This window comes from Hyperoodon ampullatus (assembly GCF_949752795.1).
Source record: "Hyperoodon ampullatus genome assembly, chromosome: 3".
NCBI lineage: Eukaryota > Metazoa > Chordata > Mammalia > Artiodactyla > Ziphiidae > Hyperoodon > Hyperoodon ampullatus.
Window position 1 is genome coordinate 13,748,919 of NC_136916.1, and position 26,548 is coordinate 13,775,466.

The 26,548-nt window shown below is 36.5% G+C and overlaps 1 protein-coding gene across 2 annotated transcripts in view; it reads left to right on the forward strand.

Moving 5' to 3' along the window:
- Positions 1–26,548, forward strand: part of DNAJC1 (DnaJ heat shock protein family (Hsp40) member C1) — a 198,402-nt gene that overhangs the window by 106,979 nt on the left and 64,875 nt on the right. Inside the window, exon 8 of one of the 2 annotated variants that reach the window (XM_079700847.1) lies at positions 3,463–3,626. In XM_079700847.1, the coding sequence (XP_079556973.1) occupies positions 3,463–3,626 (164 nt within the window). The remainder of the gene's footprint in view (positions 1–3,462; positions 3,627–26,548) is intronic. The other variant, XM_079700848.1, reaches the window with a different exon arrangement.

Here is a 26,548-nt window from a genome sequence, read left to right on the forward strand (position 1 = left end):
CAGATTCTCTTAGTTTTCCTTTGTCTGCAGAGGTCTTGGTTTCCCCTTTATTCCTGAAGGATATTTTCACTGAATATGGAATTTTGAGTTGACAGTTGTTTGAATTTTGCACTTGAAAAATGTGCCAAATTCAGTTAGCATACTTTTCAGTTCTGGTATTTCTATTTGGTTCTTCTGTATATCTTCTGTTTCTTTGCTGTTGACTTTTTATTTCTTCCTCTGTTTTAAGAATGTGTATTATTGCTTGTCAAACCATTTTTATATGGCTGTGTTAAAATTCTAGTCAGATAATTTGGATATCTCTTTCATCTGTTGGCATCTATTGATTATCTTTTTCATTCAAATAGAGATATTCTTGGTTCTTGGTATGATGAGTGACTTTTTTTTTAAATTAAAACTTGGACATTTCAGGTATTATAAGACTCTGGATCTTATTTAAATCCTCTATTTTACCTGGTGTTCTCTAACAAAGCCTAGCAGTAGAAAGGGGAGGGTTGCTGCCCTGTTACAGTCAGGTAGGAGTGGAATTCCAGGTTCCCTTCATGACATGTATTACAGCTGAGGGGGAGGCTGGTTGTGAATCCTTTCAGGGTTGGGTGGGTGTGGGTGCTCCTGCTTGCCAGTAGGTCTCCACTTACCCCAGCCTGGCTGGGATAAGCAAGCTCCTGCTTGCCACCTGGCCTCCCCTGACATTGTGGGGAGCAGGGGTTGCCTCAGTTGGACAGTTGTGAAAGCCCTGATTGCCCTCTAGGCTTCCTCTGAAACCACCCTGGCAGGGAGGAGGAGGGACACCTCATTATCCCTGGATAGATTTGGAAACCCAGACTACCAACTTAGTCTCTGCTGTTTCCACATGGGAAGGGGGATCCCCATCACCTCTCAGCAGATATGAAAGCTTGGCTTCTTACATAGCCTTCTCCCACATCACCCTGAGATTGGGGTGCCTCATTACAGCCTCACTATGGCAGAAGTCTAGGCTTCCCACTAGCCTTTGCTGGCATGGGGGTGGGCTGTGGCCATAGTTTTTCCTGTGTTGTTTGCCTGAAGTAGATTGGTTATTATCTAAAAGTTTATCTTGATATGCTGCTGCTTTTCTGGTCCTTTCGGCTGGAAAGAGAAAGCTTTTTAAATTTTTTAATATTACCATTATTATTTCTGTGCCTTTCAGTGTTTTTGGGTTGCAAGCTTCTCTGGGACCAAGTCTCGGATATATGAGGCTGTAAGAAACCCAGGGAAATTACCACCTTGGTACCCATTGGGTCCTGCCATTCCTAGTTGGTCTGTCTTCTCTCCAACATTCAGATTATTCTTCTGTTTGTTTCATATATAACATTTAGAATTTTTAGTTTTTCTTAGTGAGAGGACTATGAAAAAGTACTTCTTCATTTTTCCAGGAGTGGAAGTTTTGTATTATTTTTTAAGTGATTTTTTAAAATGCATATTTTAAAAGATTCAAATACTTGCAATTGTGATAAACACCCCAGAAATAAACCAAATTTATTTGCTTCCTTTTTATAACTGATTCTCTATAAGCAACCAAAATTAGTAGCCATGAGATACGTTCTAGTTTATGTGTATTTTCCCTTAACAATAATTTGTTGCTCAAAATAAAGAAATTGTGAAAAATTGAGTAATACGACCAACTTCATAAGGAATCTTTTTTTTTTTTTAATTTGGCTGCTTTGGGTCTTCATTGCTGCGCGTGGGCTTTCTCTAGTTGCAGTGAGCAGGGCTGTTCTTCGTTGCGGCGTGGGCTTCCCATTGTGGTGGCTTCTCTCATTGCAGAGCACGGGCTCTAGGCACACGGGCTTCAGTAGTTGTGGCGCGTGGGCTTAGTTGCTCTGCCGCATGTGGGATCTTCCCGGACCAGGGCTCAAACCCGTATCCGCTGCATTGGCAGGCGGATTCTTAACCACTGTGCCACCAGGGAAGTCCCCATAAGGAGTCATTTATACGGTTTCTTCCTCTTTTCTGAAAAACAGTTTTGAAAAACAAGGAAACCTGGCCTCCTATTTGGGCTCATATTGTACTCTGGTGACACTATGTTTTTATACTTTTAAATTAGACTCATATATCATTTAAGTTACTAATTTCCTATTTTGGTATTAGGGTGTTGTTTTTTTCTTTTTAAGTCACCATTTCAAAAGCCTGGATGTATAAAGGTACTGAAGCAGTATAGGATAAAATATGGTATTAGATACCATGTAATTTCTAGAAAGGTAACAGCCTTGTTAAGTAGAACTCTTCGCATAACACTGTATTCTTAATGCACATTATTTTTGGCCATTTTTCTCTATTGGGCTGCCTATCCTCTTGTCAGTTTATAAGATCTCTTTATCTATTCTATATATCAGTCTTCTGTTTGTACTCTGAATTGTAGATGATCTTTCCAAATCTGTTATTTCTTGATTTGTTTATTCTGTCTTTTATCTTTTTTTAATAGCATTTGGGTTTTCAGTCTTAGTTAAGATTTTGTCTTCCTTTAAATAGTACAGGTAGTATTTTAGATTTCTTTTTGCAAGATTTTTATTGTTTTGGTTTTTAAAGTCAAGTCTCTTATCCAACTGGGATTTATTTTGGTATATATTGTAAGGTTGTGTCCAATTTTCTTTCAAATGGGTATTCATTTGTGACAGCATCATTTAATAAATCCTTTTCCCACTGAACTGAAATATTTATGAATTCTCTGTTCTAGGAATTTGTCTCTTCATATGCCAATATCATATTAATTTTATTACGTTAGCATTATAACAGATACACAGAGGATGGAGAAGATATGGTTATAAGGATGGATGAGTTTGACAGTAGTAATCAAGAGTGAAGTTGCTTCTCAGTGTTAACTCTCTAATCAGAAAGGGATTTAATGGAGAGGCCAATTGATAAATTGATAAGTGTCTATTGATAACTACCCTTGATGTTGCCAGATTATATTTTGCATTTGTAAAATATTGAAAAGATGAATGTATGCCATTAAGAGCTAATTTTCTGCCAAGTAGTATGTTAGGAGATATATAATTCTCCTCACATCAACTTTATAAGGTCAGATATAGCTCCCTTTTACAGAAGAGAAAATGGACACTTGTTCTAAGGGTTAAGTTACTTGCCCAGTATTGTGCAACTATTAGATAGTAAAGGTAGGATTAAAACACTAATGACCAGGCTCTTTTCACTATGCCATAATGAAATGTTTCATGAACAGTAATTTGAACACTAAAGATATATACAAATTGATATGATGGTTATATCATAATCTTCTATCATTAGCACCTGTGAGTTTTATTTTAAAACAGTGCAGTGGATAGGGCACAATAAAACTTACAGCTAACTATTTATAGCAAAGCAATTCTATTTTGATGAAAGAACAATATATATTTATGTGTTCTTTCAAGAATGGTCTATGAATAAAATGTTAGAAGCTATTATGTTATTGATTGGTTCTTTTAAACTTTTTTTTTTTTTTAGAGCAGAAGAAAGTTAAAGTAAAAAAACCAAAACCTGAATTTCCTGTATATACGCCTTTAGAAAGTACATATATTCAATCTTATGATCATGGAACTTCTATAGAAGAAATTGAGGAACAAATGGATGATTGGCTGGAAAACAGGAACAGAACACAGAAAAAACAGGTAAATTTTTAAATTTTTGTTTTAATTGAGTAAAATACATACTGAAAAGTACATAAAATATAGATGTACAGCTCAGTACACTATCACATGGTAAATCAAGTTAACCATTGCCAAGACCAAGAAATAGAACATTGCCAGTGTACAGAAGCCACACTCATGCTTCATCCTGGTCACTACCTTTCTTTTCTTCTACAAAGATAATGATTATCCTGACTTCTAACCATAGATTAGTTTTTCCTGCTGTTCTAAGTTTATAACTGGAATCGCCCTGTCTTAGTCCATTCAGGCTGCTGTAACAAAAATATAATAGACTGGGTGGTTTAAACAACAAACATTTATTTCTCACAGTTCTGAAGACTGGGAAGTTCAAGATCAAGACACCGGCAGATTCGGTGTCTGGTGAGGGCCCTCTTCCTATACATAGACAGCAGTCTTCTTGCTGTGTCCTCACATGGTGGAAGAGGAGAGAGAGCTCTCTTTCATAAGGGCACTAATCCCATTCATGAGGGGTCCACCCTCATGACCTAATGAACCCCCAAAGGCCCCACCCCCTACTACCATCACATTGCGGGTTAGGATTGCAACATATGGATGGGGGGATGGACACAGACATTCAGTCCATAACACATTCCATATGTACTATTTTGCATCTGCTTTCCTCTCTTCATATAGTATTTGTGATAGTTATTCATTACTGTGTGTAGCAGTAATTTGTTCATTTTCATTGCTGTATAATCCATTTAGAAATATAGCACAATTTATTTTTGTTGGAGATTGATGTTTCCAGTTTTTGACTATAATGAGTAAGTTTCCTTTGCACACTATTGTACTTCCAGTACACGTATGTGTAAATTTCTATTTTTGGAGTTAAGTTGCAGAGTCAGCTTTAGTAAATAATTCTGAATACTTTTTTTTTTCAATGTTTGTATCAATTTATAGCTCAGCAACAGGATCTGAAAACTTCAGTTACTTTACATCCTTGCCAACAGTGGGTCAAGTCTTTTATGTTTTTAACCATAGAGTTAGGTGTGTAGTCATATTTAATTATGGTTTAATTTGCATAACCTTTGATGAATAAGTTTAAACACTTTTTCTTATGTTTATTGGACACTGATATTCTCCTATGTGAAATGCCTTTTCAAGTCTTTTTTTTAATTGGGTTGCCTGTGTTTTTTCTTACTGATTTGTAAAGAGGTTTTTAATGTATTTCAGAAGTGAATCTTTGCACATGTTTTCTCCCACTTTGGCTTGCCTTTTCATTATCTTAATGGTGTCTTTTGATGGCCAGAGTTATTAATTTTAATCATCAATCTTTTCCTTTCCTTTATTTGATGTTTGTGTTGTGTTTAAGAAATCTTTTCCCACTTTGCAGTCATAAAGATATTTCCAAATTTTTCTAGAAGCTTTAGTATTCTACTTTTTACATTTAGATTCATAATCCCCTGGACTTTGTGTTTATTGTAAAGTAATGATCAAATTTAATATTTTTTCAAAAGTTTTCCAAACCAATTGACCCAATACCAGTTAAAGAAAAGACTACTTCCTACAGGTCTTCAAATGCCACCTTTATTGTAGAACAAGTGTCCATAACCATGTGGTCTGTTTCTAGACTTTCTGCTTTGTTCCATTAATCTATTTCTCCATGCTTGTGCTGATACTACATAATCTTAATTACTGTAGCTATGTACTAGATATTTGGTATAGTAATTTTCCAACTTAGTTTTCCTCCTATAAGATTTCCACTTTACATTCACATATAAATTTTTTTTAATTAATTTTATTTTATTTTATTTTATTTTTGGCTGCGTTGGGTCTTCGTTGCTGCACGTGGGCTTCTCTAGTTGTGGCAAGCAGGGGCTACTCTTCCTGGTGGTGCGCAGGCTTCTCATTGCAGCGGCTTCTCTTGTTGCGGAGCACGGGCTCTAGGCACGTGGGCTTCAGTAGTTGTGGCTCGTGGGCTCAGTAGTTGTGGCTTGTGGCTCTAGAGCGCAGACTTAGTAGTTGTGGCGCACGTGCTTAGTTGCTCCGCGGCATGTGGGATCTTCCCGGACCAGGGCTCGAACCCATGTCCCCTGCATTGGCAGGTGGATTCTTAACCACCGCACCACCAGGGAGGCCTTCACATATAAATTTTTAAAGTAACTTGCCATTTTCCACAAATTATTCAGCTGAGATATTCAATTGGGATTACATTGAATATATAGATTAATTTTGGAAGACCTGGCATCCAGACAGTATTGACTCTACAACCCATGAATAAATCCATTCATATAGGTCTTTAAAAAAATTTTTTTAATGTGTTACAGGTTTTTGTGTGTATATACTACACATTTAAAAAAAATTTATTCCTGGTCATTTAGTGTTTTTAGATGACATATATGATATTGTTTTTTTAAACTTCACTTTCCAATTATATTTGCTATATAGAAATACAATTGATTTTTGTATAATAACCTTGTATCCTGCAACCTTGCTAAATTTATTTTTTAATTGTAACAGTTTCTCTGAGTATTACACTTTATTTTTCTTTTGTGCTAAGGGTCTCTAGTACATGTAGAATAAAAGTGATATAATAAGTATCTTTGTTTCATTTCCAATCTCAAAAAAGCTTTCTTTATTAGAAGTTTTATTTCATTATTAAAATTATATATTCTTTTATTGTTTAACTGTTAAATGTGATATATGCTGTAGGCTTTCTATAGCATATTTTACTGAGACACACTTCACATAACATAAAATTCACCATTTAAGAGTGCACACAGTTGAGTGGTTGTAGTCTATTCACTATGTTGTGCAACCATCACCACTATCTAATTCAAGATTTTCATCACACCAAAAAAATAAATAAATAACCCTCTACTTGTTAGCAGTTAGCTCCAATTCTCCTCTCTCCCCTTCCCTGGCAACTGCTAATCTACTTTCTGTCTATGGATTTGCCTATTCTAGACATTTCACGTAATTGGTATCATACAGTATATGGCCTTTTGTGTTTTGCTTGGCATAAAGTATTCAGGGTTGTGTTATTTAACAGTACTTCATTTCTTCTTATGGCTAAATAATATTCCATCATATGGATATATCACATACTGTTTATCCATTCTTCAGCTAATGGATATTTAGTTTGATTCCACTTTGGGACTATGATAAAAATGCTATGAACATTCACATACAGGTCTTTATTCAGACATATATTTTGTGGTTTCTCTAGGGATTACATTAACATCTTAATTTATAACAGTCTAGTTAGGATTAATGCCAACTTAGTTTCAGTAGTGTTAAACTTTCCGCCGTATAATGTGTTATTGTCACAGATTAAATCTGTATATATTGTGTGCCTGTCAACTTAGATTTATAACTGTTGCTCTATGCAGTTGTCTTTTAGTGAGCTTAAAAAAGAATTACAAACAAAAATTACATTTATACTGTTTTCTATATTTACCTGTGTAAATACAAAAACACCTATTCTGGTGTTTATTTCTTCATATGCCATTGAGTAACTGTCTAATGTCCCTTCATTTCATTCTGAAGGAGTCCCTTTAAGCACTTGTAGGGCCAGACTGCTAGCAACAAACTCTCTCACTTTTTGTTTATCTGGGATTGTCAAAATTTTTCCTTCATTTTTGAAGGATAGTTTTGCCAGATAAGTAATTTTGGTTTGACTGTTCTTTTCTTTCAGCACTTTGAGTACATCATCCCACTACCTTCTGGTTTCTGATTAGAAATCAGATGTTAATCTTATTGATAATCACTTGTACATGATGAGTTACTTGTCCTTTCCTGTTTTGAAGATTCTTTCTTTGTCTTTAGCTTTTGATCAGTTTGATTGTGATGTATGTAGATGTGGATTCCTGTAAGTTTATCCTTTTGGAGTTCATTGAGCTTCAAATTTTAGAAGTTTTGACCATTATTCTTCAAATTTTCTCTCTTTCTCTCTCACCCCCCTTCCCCTTCCTCCTTTCGCCTTTCTGTTACTCGTATTAAGCATATGTTGATATGTTTAATGGTATCCCACAGGCCTCTGAGGCTTTGCTTATTTTTCTTAATTCTCTTTTCTTTCTGTTCTTCAGACCAGATAATCTCAGTGGGCTTATTTATCAGTTTGCTGATTCTTTTTCTGCCTGTTCAAATCTGCTGTTGAGCCCCTCTAGTGAATTCTTAATTTGTTATTGCACTTTTCACCCTCAGAATTTCTATTTTATTCCTTTTAACAATTTCTACCTATTTATTGATTTCTTCTCAACTAGGTGACACATTGTTCTCATACTTTCCTTTAGTTTTTTTGGGCATGGTTTCCTTTAGCTTGTTGAATATTTAAAATAGCTGATTTAAAGCTTTTGCCTAGAAATTCCAATGTCTGGTCTCCCTCAGGCACAGTTTCTATTTATTTTTTCCTTTATTTGGGCCAGACTATATTGTTTCTTTGCAGGTATGGCAGTTATCGTTCCTGTTGAAGACTGGGTATTGTGACTGTTATTAGTTGAGACTCTGAAAAAATCAGATTCTCTCCCCTTTCCAGGATTTATTGTTATGTTTGGCTTATTGTAGTAGTTGTTTGTTTGTTTACTGACTTTTCTGTACTAATTCTACAAACTCTGTTTCTTTTGTTTTGTGTAGCCACCGAAGTCTCTATTCAATTAGCTTAGTGATCAGCTAATAATTGGACAGAGATTTCCTTGAATGCCTGGAGCCAAAATTTCTTCCAGTCTTTGCCATGGGCTCTGTGTATGTGTTGGGGCTCAGCTTCCACACCCAGTCAGGCAGTTGACAATTCTGCCTTAGCTTTTACTTTCTGCTTCCAGAGAGCCTCAAGATCAACAGCAGGTGAGAACTTAAGTCCTTCTCAGGTCTTTTCTGAACATGCTCACAGCCTTGAGCATGCACGTGGCCTAGATTCTCAGAGCATCTTATTCCTCAGCCTTTCTTCTCAAGCTTTTTGGTTAATCTGTTGTTTGCCCAGCTTTTTTCTGTTGCCTCAGGAAGCAGTGGCTAAGATACTAGACAGTAACCACTTTCCCAAAATGCCCCCAAGGAAGAGCTTTTAGAATTAGGCCAGTTTTCAGTTAGGCAAAATAAAGACAAGCCTTTTGATCTTCCAAGGAGCCACGAAACAGATCAAAACAAATGATTACAGTTCCTTGAAAATTAGTTCATTCTGCTCCCTCCACAATCAAGAATATGGTTGTTATTTTCATAGGTAGTGCGAGCTGTGGAACAGGGAATAAGACTGGGGTAAGTTAATGTAGCACAGAGGTTGCTGGTCTTATCAAGAATCAGCTGTCTTTCTTTAGTACATGTTACCCATAGTACTGCAAGCCTTTGATTAATTTCCAGAGTTTAGAAAAACTTGATTCTGATAGATTCTGACCATTTTTTTGTTGCTTTTATAAGAGTAGGTTTGGAGTTCCTTACTCTGCCATTTTTGTTAATGTCACACTGTGAATCTAAAAATCAGAATTTCTTCCTAGATTTGCTAAGAAGTTTTATTTATTAAAAATGAATGTTGTAAAATGTTATCAAATATTTTTTGTGTCAGTTATGATGATTATAGCTTTTTAACCTTTATTTTGTTAATGAGATGAATTATATAGATTGTTTTTCTAATATTAAACCACCTTGCTTTCTTAAACCCATTTGATTTGATATGATTTGATAGTACACAGAATTCTAATGTACCTTTAACCCAGTTTTCCCTGATAGTTATATCTTATGTAACTACAATACAATTTTAAAACCAAGAAATTGACATTAAGTACAATGGCTGTGTATAGTTATATGCCATTTTATCACATGTGTAGATTAATGTAACAACCACTGCAATAAAGATATAGAACTAGTCAAGATACAGAACACAAATACATCACTCATGCTTCTTTATATTCACACCCATCACCTTCCCACCGTCCTTAACCTCTGACAACCATTAATTTATTCTTTCTCTGGAGTTTTGTCATTTTGTCATATGAACATTATATAAACGGAATCATTCATTGTGTGACCTCTTGAGGTAGACATTTTTTAATGCCTTTTCATTTTTATTCCTTTCTTTTTTTTAGTGAGGTGTAATTGGCATATAACATATTAGTTTCATATTTACAACATAATGATTCGACTTTGTATGTATTTTTTTATAAATTTATTTTTATTTATTTATTTTTGGCTGTGTTGGGTCCTTGTTGTTGTGCGCGGGCTTTCTCTAGTTGGTGGTGAGAGGGGGCTACTCTTCGTTGAGGTACACAGGGTTCTCATTGCGGTGGCTTCTCTTGTTAATGGAGCATGGGCTCTAGGCACATGGGCTTCAGTAGTTGTGGCACACGGGCTCAGTAGTTGCAGTGCGCGGGCTCTAGAGTGCAGGCTCAGTAGTTGTGGTGCATGGGCTTAGTTGCTCCGTGGCACGTGGGACCAGGGCTTGAACCCGTGTCCCCTGAGTTGGCAGGCGGATTCTTAACCACTGCGCCACCAGGGAAGTCCCTTGACTTTGTATGGATTGCAAAGGAATCACCACAGTAAGTATAGTTAACACCCATCACCACACATAGTTACAAAAATTTTTCTGTGATGAGAACTTTTAAGATCTACTCTCCTAGCAACTTTCACATATGCAGTACAGTGTTATTAAGTATAGTCACCATGCTGTACATGACATCCCCATGACTTATTTATTTGTACCCTTTCACTCATTTCATCCACCCCTCACTGCCACAGCCACACCTCTTATAAAAACCAGTCTGGGCCTTCCCTGGTGGTGCAGTGATTAGGAATCCACCTGCCAATTCAGGGGACACAAGTTCCAGCCCTGGTCCAGGAAGATCCCACACGCCACGAAGCAACTAAGCCCATGCGCCACAACTACTGAGCCTGTGCTCTAGAGCCTGTGAGCCACAACTACTGAGCCCGTGAGCCACAGCTGTGGAAGCCCACGTGCCTAGAGCCCGTGCTCCGCAACAAGAGAAGCCACTGCAATGAGAACCCCACACACCGCAACAAAGAGTAGCCCCCGCTCACCGCAACTAGAGAAAGCCCGCGCACAACAACGAAGACCCTACACAGCCAAAAATAAAAACAAATAAATGAGTAAAGTTATAAAAAAAAAGAAAAAAAAACAGTCTGTCCTCTTTTTTTTTGAGCTTAGTTTTCTTGGTTTTTGTTTGTTTTTGTTAAGATTCCTCGAAAAAAGTGAGATCACCTGGTTTTTGTCTTTCTCTACCTGATTTATTTTACTTAGCATAATGCCCTCAAGGTCCATCCATGTTGTCACAAATGGTAAGATTTCCTTCTTTTTATGGCTGAATAATATTCCTGTGTGTGTCTGTGGATGTGTGTGTCACATTTTCTATATCCATTCATCCATCAAAGGACACTGAAGTCCTTTCCATACCTTGGCTATTGTAAATAGTCTGCAACAAACATTGGGGTGCATATATCTTTTCAAATTAGTGTTTTCACTTTCTTTGGATAAATACCCAGATGTGGAACTTCTAGATCATATGGTAGTTCTATTTTTAATTTTTTGAGGAGTCTCTGTACTGATTTCTGTAGTGGTTGGACCAATATACATTCCCACCAACAGTGCACAAGAGTTCCCTTTTCTCCATATCCCTGCCACCACTTGTTATTTCTTGTCTTTTTGAAAATAGCCATTCTAACAAGTGTGAGATGATATCTCATTATGGTTTTGATTTGCATTTCCCTGTTGATTAGTGATGCCGAGCATCTTTTCATGTGTTCAGTTTGATGTTAGCTTTGGGCTTGTCACATACGGCCTTTATTATGTTGTGGTGCATTCCCTCTATACACACTTCGTTGAGAGTTTTTACCATAAATGAATGTTTTTGTCCAGTTTTGTCAGATGCATCTATTCAGATGATCATATGCTTAATCACCATACATCTGTGAGTTTTGCTTTCTTCTTGTAATTGATTTCTAATGTCAGTACCATTGTGGTAGGAAAAGGTGCTTGATATGATTTCAATCTTCTTAAATTTAGGACTTGTTTTGTGGGCTAATTAACATCTGATCTACCTGGAGATCCATGTGTACTTGAGAAGAATGTGTATTCTGTTGCTTTTGGATGGAATGTCCTGTATATGTTATTAATTCAGTCTGGTCTAACATGTCATTTAAGGCTAGTCTTCCTCATTGATTTTCTGTCTGGATGATCTACCCATTGATACAAGTGGGGTATTAATGTTCCCTACTATTATTGTATTGCTGTCTATTTCTCCCTTTATTCTGTTAATATTTGCTTTATAGATTTAGGTGCTCAGATTGACTTTTTTTTTTTTTTTACTCACATTATGCCCTTAAGATACCTCCAAGTGTTTGAGTGTATCAGTAGTTTGTTTCTTTTTATCACTGAATAATAATCCATAGTGGGTTAGTTTGCATGATCTAACATATTATGTATATAGGAACATACAGTGCATACTCTGTTGTGAGATTTATTCATGTTTCTATAGTTTTTCCTTTTTAGTGCTGAGTAATATTCTATTGTATGGATACACTACAGTTTTTAAAATTTATTAGTTGATAGACATTTGATTTGTTTCTAGTTTCTGGCCATTATAAATGAGTCTTCTATGAAATTCATTGTACGTGTCTTTGTGTGGACTTATGCCTTCATTTCTCTTGGGTAAATACCATGTAGTAAAATGACTGGAAGGTGTGATGTGTGTATATCTAAATATTTTAAAAGTTGCCAAACTGTTTTCCAGAGTGGCTATTAATTTTACATTCCCACCAGCAATGTGTAAGAGTTGCAGTTGCTCCACATCTTGGCCAACCTTTGCTGTTAACACGCTTTTTACCATTCTAGTGGATGTGTAGGTCTATCTCATTGTGATTCTAATTTGCAGTTCTCTAATGATTAATAATGCTGAGCATCTTCTTATCTGTTTATTTTTCATTAGAATATCTTTTTTATGAAGTCTCTCTTCAAATCTATGGCCCATGCTTGTCTTATTATTGAGTTTAAAGTTCTCTACATATTTGAACACTCTTGTCACCTATATGTTTTGCAAATATCTTCTCCTTGTTTATAACTTGCTTTTTAAAATATATTATTTATTTATTTATTTTTGGCTGCGTTGGGCTTCGTTGCTGAACGCGGGTTTTCTCTTGTTGTGACGAACGGGTACTACTCTTTGTTGCAGTGCATGGGCTTCTCATTGTGGTGGCTTTTCTTTCTGCGGAGCATGGGCTCTAGGTGCATGGGCTTCACTAGTTGTGGCACATGGGCTCAATATTTGTGGCGCATGGGCTTAGTTGCTCCATGGCACATGGGATCTTCCTGGACCAGGGATCGAAACTGTGTCCCCTGCATTGGCAGGCAGATTCTTAACCACTGTGCCACCAGGGAAGCACCCTAACTTGCTTCTTATTTTAGTAATAGTGTCTTTTGAAGAGCACACGTTTTAAATTCAGATGTTCAGTTTATTAAATATTTTCTTTTATACTAAGTTCTTTTTCTGTCCTAATTAAGAAGTCTTTACCAAACCCAAAGTTACTGAGAGTTTCTCCCATGTTTCCATTTAGAAGTTTTACAATTTTAGCTCTTAAATTTAGGTCTGTGAGATTTCAAGTTAATTTTTGTATATAGTGGGAGGTAAGCATTGAGGTGGTTTTTGTTTGTTTGCTTGACATTTAGCTATCCAGTAGCCCCATTTGTTCAAAAAGTTATACTTTTCCCATTCAATTGGCATGGGACCTTTGTTGAAAATAATTGACTGTATATGTGTTGGTTTATTACTGGACTCTCTATTCTGTTTTTTTAATCTGTATGTCTATATTTACACCAATACAATTTGTCTTGAAGCCTTGAAATCAGATAAATCCTCCGTTATCTTCTTTTCAAAATTGTATTGGCTTTTCTAGTTCTTTACATTTCTTTATAAAATTTAAAATCAAGTTGTCAATTTGTACAAAAGATTCTGCTCGAATTTTTATTGCAGTTGAATTGATCTGTAGATAAATTTGGGGAGATTTCGCATCATAACAATACTGAGTCTTTTTTTTGTTTGTTTTTTGGCTGTCTTGGGTCTTTGTTGCTGCACATGGACTTTCTCTAGTTGTGGCGAGCGGGGACTACTCTTTGTTGCAGTGCGTGGGCTTCTCATTGAGGTGGCTTCTCTTGTTGCGGAGCACAGGCTCTAGAGCGCAGGCTCAGTAGTTGTGGTGCACAGGCTTAGTTGCTCCGCAGCATGTGGGACTCAAAACCCCATATTCCCCGTAGAGGAATATATCTGACTAGTAAGAATCTTAAAACCTATGTATTGATATGTCTCCGTAAGGGAATCAACTGTGTCTAGACTGGCATAAACATGGCAGTGAGAATCAGCTCAAACCCACTATAAAAGGAATTTCAAAAACAAAACAAAATAGGTGCATGGGCTTCACTAGTTGTGGCACATGGGTTCAATATTTGTGGCGCATGGGCTTAGTTGCTCCATGGCACATGGGATCTTCCTGGACCAGGGATCGAAACTGTGTCCCCTGCATTGGCAGGCGGATTCTTAACCACTGCGCCACCAGGGAATTCCCAGTATTGAGTCTTTTGATCCATTAACATGGTATATCTCTTATTTTATTTAAATCTCCTTTAATTTCTCTTAGGAACATATTTTGTCAAATTTATACCTAAATATTTCATATTTTATACTATTCTGAATTGTATTTTTAATTTCAGTTTCTGATGTGAGTATATCGAAATACAATTAATTTTTGTATATTAGCCTTTTATCCTGTAACTTTGCTATACTCACCTATTAGTCCTAGTAGCTTTCATGAAGGATAGGTCTACAATTTTGTTATATTTTAATGTTTTTGTTTGACATCTCTTCATATCAGGTAATACTGGCCTCATAGAATGCATTGGGAAGTGTTCCTTCCTCTTCTCTTTTCTACAAGCATTTGCGTGGAATTCCATCTATGTTTTTCTTAAGGTAGCTTTGGCTGTTTTTCTTTTTGAAGGGATTTGACTGTTTTATCCAGGTTGTTGAATATACTGGAATAAGTTGTTTATAGTATTCCCTTATTATCATTTTAATATCTGTAGTGATGTCTCTTTCATTTCTGATATTGGTAATTTGTGTCTTCTTTTCATTTTTTTTTTTTAAAGAGAACAAGGAGGGGGAAGAAGGGAATACTGGGTGTTAGGAAGCTGCAATTTTTTAAATTTTTATTTATTTATTTTTGGGTCTTCATTTCTGTGCGTGGGCTTTCTCTAGTTGCAGCGAGCGGGGGCCACTCTTCATCACGGTGCGCGGGCCTCTCACTGTTGCCTCTCTTGTTGTGGAGCACAAGCTCCAGACGCGCAGGCTCAGTAGTTGTGGCTCACAGGCCTAGCTGCTCTGCGGCATGTGGGATCTTCCCAGACCAGGGCTCGAACCCGTGTCCCCTGCATTGGCAGGCAGACTCTCAACCACTGTGCCACCAGGCAAGCCCCGTGTCTTCTGTTTTATTTTTGGTCAGAGTCTCTAGAAGTACATCCATTTTACTGATTTTCTTTAGAAATCAGCTTTTGGTTTCATTGATTTTCCTGTTGTTTTTTAGTCTTGTGTTCACTGATTTCCACTATTAGTGTTTTCCTGTCTTCTACTTATTTGGGGTTTAATTTGCTCTTTTTCTAGTTTCTTAAGGTGGATGTTTAGGTCATTGATTTGAGAACTTCCTTCTTTTCTAAGTATTAATGCTGTAAGTTTTTTCTGAACACTGAATTATTTAAATGTAGAGCTTTATATTTGGTATTTTTAATATTTATATATTCGTATTTTAGCTGTATCTCACAAAATTTGATATTATGTATTCATTTTCATTCAGTTCGAAACAGTCTAATTTTCCTTGTGATTTCCTCTTCAACTCATGTTTATTTTCCTAAAAGATAGGTATTTTCCGGATATCTTTCTGTTACTGCCTTCTGTTTGTATCTAGTTCTTTTTATTATTTAAGTTTACCATTTTAGGAATTTGGGATGAGCATTTAATTCATCTATATTTAGTATAGTTAGTGATATTTGGGGGTTCAAATTTATCATCTTAGTATTTGCTTTCTATTTGTCCCTCTTTATCTGTGTCCTCTCTTGCTTTCTTTTGGATTAATTTTTAATTTCCATTTCTCCCTTCTACAAACTTGATGTCCTTATACACTCTTTTAGTCTTCCTTTTGTGGATAATATGTAGTATTCAATATGCCTCTTATTATAGTCTTGCTTGAGTTTCTGTTGCTACTCCCCAGACAATAAAATGACCTTTAACCCTTTACTTCATCTATTTTTTGTGTGTATTTTGTGTGTTATGTGTTGAGCTGTGTCCCCCTAAAATTTATATGTTAAAGCCCTAACTACCAGTACCTGAGAAAGTGACATTTGTAAATAAGTTCATTGCATATGTAAGTAGTTAAAATGAAGTCATACAGGAGTTTTTTGTGTGTAGAACTGTGTGATGATACAGCATTTCATTTCCTGGATTCCTTTGTTTCAAAGCCTGTATTCTTTTCTCATTAGAATTTTTACCTATGGTTTCTTTGGTTGAACTGACCGTAGAAATGTGCACACATTATACTCTCAGTAGATACTTGTTAAATTGATCAAGCGTCCAGAGTAATTTATCATGGTGACTTCTGCTGAGAGACCATAATAATGGGGGGAGTGGGAGACAAAATACTGGATACTTAAGATTTGAAGACCTAAGTTCTAGTTTTAGCATCATTGTTTATTACCTATATGATCCGGGTTTTTGTTTTCTTATTACTTAACACCATACAAAGAGTGTGAAATTATCTGATCTTTCTACCTTAGAGATAAAAATATGTATGTTAAAACATTTTGTAAACTGAGAAACCCTAAACCAAAATTTTCCTTTTATTCTAGCCTTCTTTGGAATCTTCCTGTCATTTTCAAAGTTTTCATCTACATTAAAATTTTTCTTTTGTCCTTTTATTAGTAGAAACCAAATAAAGAGAAATATATGTCCCAGTTGACCTCTCTGCTGTTTGTATTAAGAGGTTGACTAACTTTTTTCAAGCGCTTCTCCAATAATCTCCCTAACTCGTTTTTGTTTTGTCCAGTATATATTTGGAAAGGTTTTAAGTACCATGTTTGTAAGCTCTCACAAAATATTGCTGTAAAATGATGTAATGGAGAGATGAACTTCTAGGAAAGGTTACCCTGGGCATATGACATGGTGGCAAATGACCGTAGACAGAGGCTATACCTCTGTATAGCCCATATAGACAAATTGCATAAGGAAAATACCATAGCAGAAAGCTAACTGTTGACTTTACTGATAATTCCATGTCAAATAGGGGAAATACAAATTTTTATTATTATCATCATCATTCTTGACATCTTGTGTCAGATATTGTCCTATGTCCTACTGAACATTGAGTTGCTCATTTAACTCCACAAGAACCCTGGTAACATTTTTTCCATTTGCAAGGGGTGTTTGATTATCAGGGGCACTGTACAATATTTAGTTCAATCATATGCAATTGCTGTTATTTAGGGTAAAGACATTCAAATATCAGGAATTTTACATGGCTCAACCAGTGTAAGTATATTAGGCATGAATCCATCTATGGAATTTCTTAACCTTCTTAAGCTCTTGAAAGGGTCAAACCCAGGTAATTTCTCCCAGAATTTGCCACAGCTTTCATTAGAGGCAGTGCCTGTAGCACTTTAAAGCAATAAGTAAAAGATGACAAATATCCAAATAGTAGGAATATTAGATTAAAAGTGAAATATAAAAAGTTATTTCTGATTATAATTGCCCAACATTATAAGTTAAGTTGGTGATAGTCATTTTTTTTCAATTTCTGAAACAATGTAGTTAAGTATTTTAAGTCCAATGAGCAGATGTCAAACATTTTTTGTGCAAAAACAATCCATGTATATGATTAATAAACATGAGGTTTTAATGAGTCATCGGTAAGTCAAACAAAATAATTTTCCACCATAAATACTAGAACAAATAAACTCTTCTAAAATAAAATAGTTCCTTCTTTTTCCCTCTGGTGACCTAGTGGTAATGTTCTGCAGTGTTTTATGTAGAAGCCTTGGATTTCATTCCTGTTCTCGTTATCTCTCTCCCTGGGGCTGCAATGAATAAAATAAGAAATAAAATCACTATCCTGCATCCTTACTGCCATAGGCTGTACCCATGTCAGATTTCATAAACTCAGCTAGATGGGGCCTGATTAGTATTGGGATGGAAGACCTCAGAACAAAGTCTGTGGAACACACACCTTCCATACAGCCAGTATTTCATCTTCCTTGAACCCTTGTCTTACAGTCATTATTGCACTTTACTCTTTGATTGATTTACTTGCTGTAGGAAAAAAGAAAAGAAAAGGTCTTTAAAGTAAATGCATTTCTAGTAATTTAAATCAATAAATTTATTTATTTTCCCTTTTCAAACTTGAAAGACTATTTAGTTTGAAAGGTGTGTGGCTATATTCTTGAAAAGACAGTATTCCAACCAGCAATGTGTTTTATTGTCTAAAAATTTACTATCTCAGGGACTTCTCATTTTACTTATCTCTGTAAAGTGTTCTTTGTTTCTATTTGTTTTGAGAGATAGTGTTGCCCTTGTTTTATAAAAAATAGACAACACATGAAATTATTTTTTAAAACACATATAATGTAATTATGTGAAGATTCAAAACTTAGAATTGTTTTCTTGTTCCCTTTAAAACCTAGATTATCTACATACTGTGTAACTTTAAATTTTAATTTAAAAAACTTCGAATATCAGTAATTTAAATCAATTAGATCTTTTTGTAGGTGTATATATAAAATATAATGCATATAATTCAGTTAAAAATGCACTTGTGTTTTAACCATGAATAGACCCAATCTACCTATACCTGTTCCTCCCAAAACACACACAAACACACCTTGCATAATTACAGGTGGTACACATGCATGCATATGCACACACACACTCAAACATTGGCGTACCTAAGTTCTCTAACACACTGGTTTTCATTTCTTCTCTCTTTCCACCTCCCTCCCTCCCTTCCTCCCTCCCTCCCTTCCTTCCTAGTGACATTTTACACATAACCCCAATATATGAAAGACAGCTACAAAAGGCTGAGCTTCTCTGGTTAATGTCAGAATGAGGGAGGCTAGAGTCCCATCCATATGGCCTCTTCCTCACCCCATGAGGCAAGGCATCTTGGAAAAACCCTAAAGTTCTAAGAAACATGGCTGCCCTCCTCAGTTTCACATTATTCCATATACACAAAAACTTAATGTTTTGAAAGAGTTATGGTGAGTACAGAAAAGTAAGTAAACAAAAACAACAGAAACAAAATCAGATTATTGTCAGAAAAGAGATACTTGAGTAGGTGTGTGAATGTAAACAAGAGAAAGTTATTTAAGTGGAAAAGAAGGGCACGTATCTTCATCAGGAAGACAACTTCCAGAATGCTGTTCCTATTTTAAAATGTTGATGGTGGGCTTCCCTGGTGGCGCAGTGGTTGAGAGTCCGCCTGCCGATGCAGGGGACACGGGTTCGTGCCCCGGTCCGGGAAGATCCCACATGCCGCGGAGCGGCTGGGCCCGTGAGCCATGGCCGCTGAGCCTGTGCGTCTGGAGCCTGTGCTCCGCAACGGGAGAGACCACAACAGTGAGAGGCCCGCGTACCGCAAAAAAAAAAAAAAAAAAAAGTTGATGGTAACACTTAGAGCTGTGAGCATGGGCCTGCGAAGTGTTCAACAGTGACTCTTGGTGGTTTCTTATTCTGCCCTTATGCCACATCCTCTTCATTTCTGTTTAGAATGACTCCAAACCAAAATTAAACCCCCGAAGTCATAGCAGTCAAAGATGGGTGCCATATTTTTCTTTATAAAATAAAAAGTCATTTGTTTATATTCTGGAGTATTCCAGGATTGATCTAATTTATATTTTAGTAGCATTTAAGAGAATATTCCCTATTTGTCATCAATGATTTTTCAGGAAGTAGTTTTTCAGGTATTTCACAGTGTTACTGCTTTTAAACCAGCCATCCTTATAAATATTTTTAGAATACCCCATGGTACTGGTAGGTTGGTGAATTTTTTTAAATTGATTCTTTTTTTTTTTTTTTTTTTTTTTTTTTGCGGTACGCGGGCCCCTCACTGCTGCGGCCCCTCCCGCTGCGGAGCACAGGCTCCGGACGCGCAGGCCCAGCGGCCACGGCCCACGGGCCCAGCTCTGCAGCATATGGGATCCTCCCGGACCGGGGCACGAACCCGTATCCCCTGCATCGGCAGGCGGACTCCCAACCACTGCGCCACCAGGGAGGCCCTAAATTGATTCTTTGGAGGGAAAAAAGAAGCCTCAATTTGTAGCATTTGCCAATTTTACTGGTAATTTACTCTCATCATGGCTGATTTGAAATTATCAACATGAAGTCACTGAAAGTGGAGTTGGGAAAAGATGTGGAGCAGTAGTTTACCATTCTGTAATATTTCCATCATGTAGATACACTAGATGTGAATATCCTCAAAGGCATACATAATAATAAAATGTAAAATAGGAAGCAATGAATTTTGACTATTACCTTTTTTAGTATAATTTAATTAAAAGTTTATATAATTTAATTTTTAATAATGGATACGTTTAATAACTGGCTCACACAGTTCCTGAAACTTTGCCAATTGGCTCTCATGAGCTGGTGTAAGTGGGCTCCAGCACACCACTGTCCTTGGGGAAACTCCATTTCTTTACCTTTTACTGTATGTCTGATTCAGTCATCCTTCATCTGTCTTCAAGATTCACTACAGTTATGCAAATTATTTGACTATTGGTATTTAGGGGATATATAGAGGATATAAATATCAGCCTGTTTTTCTTTTTGTCAGTTTGTCTCTATTATTAAGGCACCTATTATATTATCCTGAAGTCATTTAATATCTTACCTTCCTGTTACTTGCCTAGCAAGATGACTTTAAACCATTCAAAATTATTATCTTTCCCATGTCTTAACAACAGAACCAAAAGAAGCGATCCCTAAGTACATTGGAGTATTGGTGAGATTTTTTTGTTGCTAGATCGTCACCTACCTAAAACTGCCTAGATAGATTTGTTTTATTTGTAAGAACAGGGTTTTCATTTTAAAAGCTTTTTAATGTAATTAGTTTGATAACAGCTGAAGTCTCCGGTGAAAGGTCCCAGTCTGTTACCCAGCAGTTAACTGTTTGTGTTCATCGTTGATAACAGCAGCTTGCCGCTGAATATTTTCATCATTCATTAGTTTACCCTTTAATAAAATTGTTTTACATACATTTTCTAAGGTGTATTATATTTTCAAAATAATTTGGCCATGGCCATATTAGATCTAGAATATCTGCCTTTTCCAAAAGATAAATTTGAACTTTGCCTGTTAGAAAATCTTATATTTTGCTGAATTGGCCCTTTGTATTAAAGCTGTTTCTCACTTAAGTAAAGCTTCAGGAAGAAAAGGAAAACTCTTTTTAAACATTGTCTCTGACTATTATAGACTGGATAGCAGAAAAGACATCCCAATGAATGATTTACTGTATGGTGCTGTTAAAAGTGCATTTCATGGTTTTCTTCATCATCAAGACAGAAAATGGCCAGTATATTTGAGAGCACGAAAAACTGAGATATTCATGTGTCTGGTAGTCTTATTTTATTAAAATCCTGTTTTAAGTCTACTAAAATCACTTTCAACAAATATTAACAAATATTAAATCTATATTTTGTAAGATTCTTTTAGAGGTAACTTGTTTGATAACACTAGAGTACAAAAGATGTCAAATCTCTCAGTTTTTCCAAAGAAATTTCTGACTTTAAGCCCTTCCCCATCAGGGTCTGTGAGAAATCCACTGTTAGTCATTCTTTGGGCCCTGGCTCCTTTCCCAGTTGTCTCTCCAAAAAGAAGTCACTTAGTCTGAGATTACTGCTTTGTTGATTATCTGAGAATGCCCTCTAATTTCTTCTGAAGTGAGTCCCCTTTGCTTGTCCTCCTGGCTTGGCCAGTGTGGTGTCTGTAGTCTCTGATACAGCAAGAGGCCCACTGGCAAGTGCTCTCCTCATGCCAAGCTAACCAGGGGCCTCGCCACTGCTCTCAAGCTCGCCTCCAAGTGCAAGTATGTCATCATATCCTGTTACCAATTTTAGGAACTCTTCTATCCCCCCAATTGTCTTGCTCTTTTCTTCAGTGCTTCCATTTGCACTCAGATTTTCTTTTCCACCCTCATCTCTTCACACACAGTTGGAGTGTAATGGCTTCGGTATGCACTGGATAGTCCTGAACTAGGACACATTTCTTTTAAGCAGTAGAAAGTAAACAATATAGCAGGTTTTTATATCCTGCTGTATTAAATTCTTAGTAACTCATTTTGTTATAGAAGTTTTCTCTGAGTGGGAAAAGAGAATGAATATCACAGTCTTAAGATAAAATGAAAGCACAACATAAGAAACTACTTTTGTGTGGACTGAAATATGTACACCAGATTTATATATCAGTTTGTGTATATCACATTCATGCATATATTCAAGTACATACGTGAGTAGACAACAAAGAATACTATGAGAATTAAATGAAACATACGTAAAAGTGGCAGACACATCATAGCCCTTCAATAAAATTAATCTTAATTAGATAATTTTCTAAAAGAATTAATGGTTTTATGGTTCAGGTGGGTGATTACCAGCATGTGTTATTCTACTAATATTCTCTAACACTGTCTTTAGTTTCATAATGTCTTAAGACTTTTTCCTAGATAGCTGAGAAACTTTTTTTTAAACAGTCATTTATTTCGTGATGGGTATTTGACTTTAACTTTTATTTATAAATTTATTTTCTTCTTAGAAACTTTGTACAATGGCAACAGTTTAAAAGTGGGTCTTTTGTGAAGCCCAGGTACCTTATAATTAATGACTGCTACCACACCACCTGCTCTCCTCTGCCTTGAATCTTATCACATCGATGTTGCTTTGAAATCTGAGAATCCTTTCCACTTCCTGCCAACTAATATGCTACTAGTTTTAGTCCGACATCATATTACTGATTAGCTGAATACTATTTCCTGTTTTTTTTTTTTCCTGTATCTCTAAATAAACCACTTTTCTCTTAGGATTATGATGTTATAGAAAAAAATACTTAAATTAGATTTTTTTTTTGCAGAGGGAAGGAGATCATAGAAAAGATGAATCATAGTATACTAAATGCTTTCTAAAAGGAAAATTTTGATAATATTTAAAATATAATTAGGTATACCTATGGAGAGAGAGTTTTTAAAAATCCACATTTGTTTCTCATCTTCCTTTTATAATGTAATGGTTTTTTTCTGTATACTGTAGTTTAGGATTTAGTTTTTGTGCTTTGTATTGTTTCCCTTGCATCCAGTCTTATTAATAATATAAGTACATATTTTTAGGAATAAGCTGAGATATAATTCTTATAATTACCTGGTCACTTATATTGTTCCTCTCCTCCGCTATAAACCACCTGATGGTTGTGTTCATACCCTTTTAATTTTATATCCCCTGTAGTGTCTATAGGGTAACTGTTAATTGAATTGAATTCACTTGTTGAATTAAACTGATCCCACTAATTTACTTCACTCCATCACTCAATACCATTACATGTTCTTACCCTTTGTGTGTTTATCTTTCAAAAGATAATCTTACTTCCATGAGATTAAAGTTCCTGGGAGTATCTCACTATACTCGCCACTAGGAGCACAGGGATAGGGCCAATTTATTTATTTTTATTATTATTATTATTTATTTTTGTGGTATGCGGGCCTGTCACTTTGTGGCCTCTCCCATTGTGGAGCACAGGCTCCGGACACGCAGGCTCAGTGGCCATGGCTCATGGGCCCAGCGGCTCCGCGGCATGTGGGATCTTCCCGGACCAGGGCACGAACCCGTGTCCCCTGCACCGGCAGGCGCACTCTCAACCACTGCGCCACCAGGGAAGCCCGGGCCAATTAATTTTGATACTGGATTAGATTCAAGTTTCTGGACCAAAAAAGCAGTTTTCCAGTGTCGTTCTTTTAAGAAGAGATAACTCTGATACAACAATATGGTTAGTATTGAGAAAATAATAACTTCCTCTGCCTGAATAAAATGCCCACAAGGCCAGAGTGTGTTCCTGATTGCTAATTTATTCATTTGTTGTGTGGATCAGTCTACTCCCATAAATGTGATCAGTTTATTCTCTCCCATGCTTAATCTATAGGTTAAGCTAAATTACATGTAGGAGACCCTTTATCAATATACCATGAAAATCACTTTCTCATGACTCAGAGGTACTCAAAGTAGAGAGGAGAGTGAATTCTTGGAAGAAAGACATGTTGAGCAAAGACACAGAGGTAAGACATTTCAAAACGTGTTCAGGATAAGATGGCAGACCATTGTGTCTGGCTTCCAGAACACAGTGGGAGTAGACTGTGACCTAAGGCTGGAAGGACAGGTAGGTAACAAAATACACAAGTTTTTGAATGCCAGGCTAAGAAGTTTACATTTTATATTTTAGGTAGTAGGGAATCTTTGGATTTTGAGCTGGAAGGAGTGAAGTGATGATGTGCTCTGATTTTTCTTTTTCTTTTTTCTGGCATGCCATGCGGCCTGTGGGATCTTAGTTCCCCGACCAGGGATTGAACCAGGGCCCAGCAATGAAAGCTCCAAGTCCTAACCACTGGACTGCCAGGGAATTCCCAATGTGTTCTGTTTTAGAAAGACGACTCTAGCAACAGTAGACTGAAACCGTAGAGTGAGAGTAGAAAGAAAAGAAATTCCAGAAATGATACGGAAATAAAGTTCAGATTTGCCTGTAATCATAGCTAACTAGTCAGTAGTGGAGCCAGGGCTTAAATGGTCTGTCTGACTCTAAAACCAATACACTGTGCTCCCCTACAGTGTAAATGTGGTCACCCCTCAGTATTCCGAGGGGAGTGGTTCCAGGACACCGCTCCCAACCCCAGGACATCCAGATCCACAGATGCTCAAGTCCCTTTATTTGTGTAGTATTTGCATATAACCTATGTACATCCTTCTGTATACTTTAATCTCTGGATTACTTATAATACCTAATACAATGTAAATGCTATGTAAATAGTTGTAAATACAATGTAAATGCTGTGTAAACAGTTGCTAGCATGCAGCAAATTCAAGTTTTGTCTTTTTGGAACTTTCCAGAATTTTTTTTTTCTGATTATTTTCAATCCGCAGTTGATTGAATCTGCAGATGTGAAACCCACAGATACAGAGGGCCATCTGTATACTGTTATTATAATTATTTAAATGTCCGTTTATTAGGAGAGAGAACCATGACTTTTCATTTTTATGTCCCAGGGTCTTAGCACAGTGCCTAAGAAAAGAGTGGGAACTTCATTAGTTTAATCAATAAACATTTATTGAGCACCTACTAGGCATTGTGCTAGGGTGTGCATATGATTCAGCTCTAGTAGATTACTGCCAGTTTTCCGACGTAATTATAACCAATGTATGCGTACACACCAATTTATGAGAGTTCCTGTTGTTCCATATCCCTGCCCACAGTTGGTATTTATGTCTTTTTTTCATTTTAGCTCTTCTAGTGGGTGGTATACCAATGTTGGTTTTTTAAACAATAATTGAGGAGAAATTCACATAACATAAAATTAATCTTTTAAAAGTGAACTCTTCAGTAGTATTTACATTCACATTGTTGTACAACCACCTGTGTCTAGCACCAAAACACTTCATCACCCCAAAAGGAAACTCTGTACCCATTAGGCAGTTGCTCCCTATTCCCTACCCCTGTCCCCACCAGCCTATAGCAACCAGTAATCTTCATTTTGTCTCTTTGGATTTACCTATTTTGAATATTTCTTTCTATCTTTTTTAATAAATTTATTTATTTTTTATTTATTTTTATTTTTCGCTGTGTTGGGTCTTCGTTGCTGTGCGCGGGCTCTCTCTAGTTGCCGCCAGCGAGGGCTACTCTTCATTGCGGTGCGTGGGCTTCTCATTGTGGTTTCTTGTCTTGTTGCAGAGCACGGGCTCTAGGCACATGGGCTTCAGTAGTTGTGGCATGCGGGCTCAGTAGTTGTGACTTGCGGGCTCCAGAGCACAGGCTCAGTAGTTGTGGTGCACGGGCTTAGTTGCTCCACGGCATGTGGGATCTTCCCGGACCAGGGCTTGAACCCGTGTCCCCTGCATTGGGAGGTAGATTCTCAACCACTGCACCACCAGGAAAGCCCTTGGTGGAGATTTTTTTGAATCTGTAGGTTGCTTTGGGTAAAATTCATATCTAACGATATTGTCTTTTAGTCCATGAACTTGGGATGTCTTTCTATTTATTTATGTCTTTAATTTCTTTCAACAATGTTTTGTAGCTTTTATTGTATATGTCTTTCACCTCTTTGGTTAATTCCTAAGTATTTTATCCTTTTTGATGCTATTATAAAAGGAATTGTTTCATAATTTCCTTTTCAGATTGTTCATTATTAGTGTATAGAAATGCAACTGAGTTTGTGTTTTTTGTTGTTTTTTTTTATTTGTTTGTTTTTACTTCTTCCTGTTTTTATAAACCCAGTTTATTCTGGCTTTGTTTTCTCTCTCTGTTTCTATCCCTCCTTTTGAAATCCCTCAGTGCTAACCATCCTAGTCCAGTATCTCATGGCCTCATGACTGCTAATAGTTTCTTAACTATTATCCTATTAGTTCATCCTGTTTGCTTCTGATTAGAACTTTTAAAATACAGTTTCACTGGGGAGTCACTCTTTCCTAGAGTATTTTCTTACTCATCTTACTTCCCTTAATTGAATTCTTATAGCACTATTTCTGTACCACTTAATCTTATATTTGAGTGTATAGTTCCTTGAACTATAGTATTCTATTGGTTATAATTTTTTCCAATTAAAAAAAAAACTTGCTGACTGCCTGCAAGTCAGCAAGAAATAATGTGACTGGGTGATACAATGATAAATAA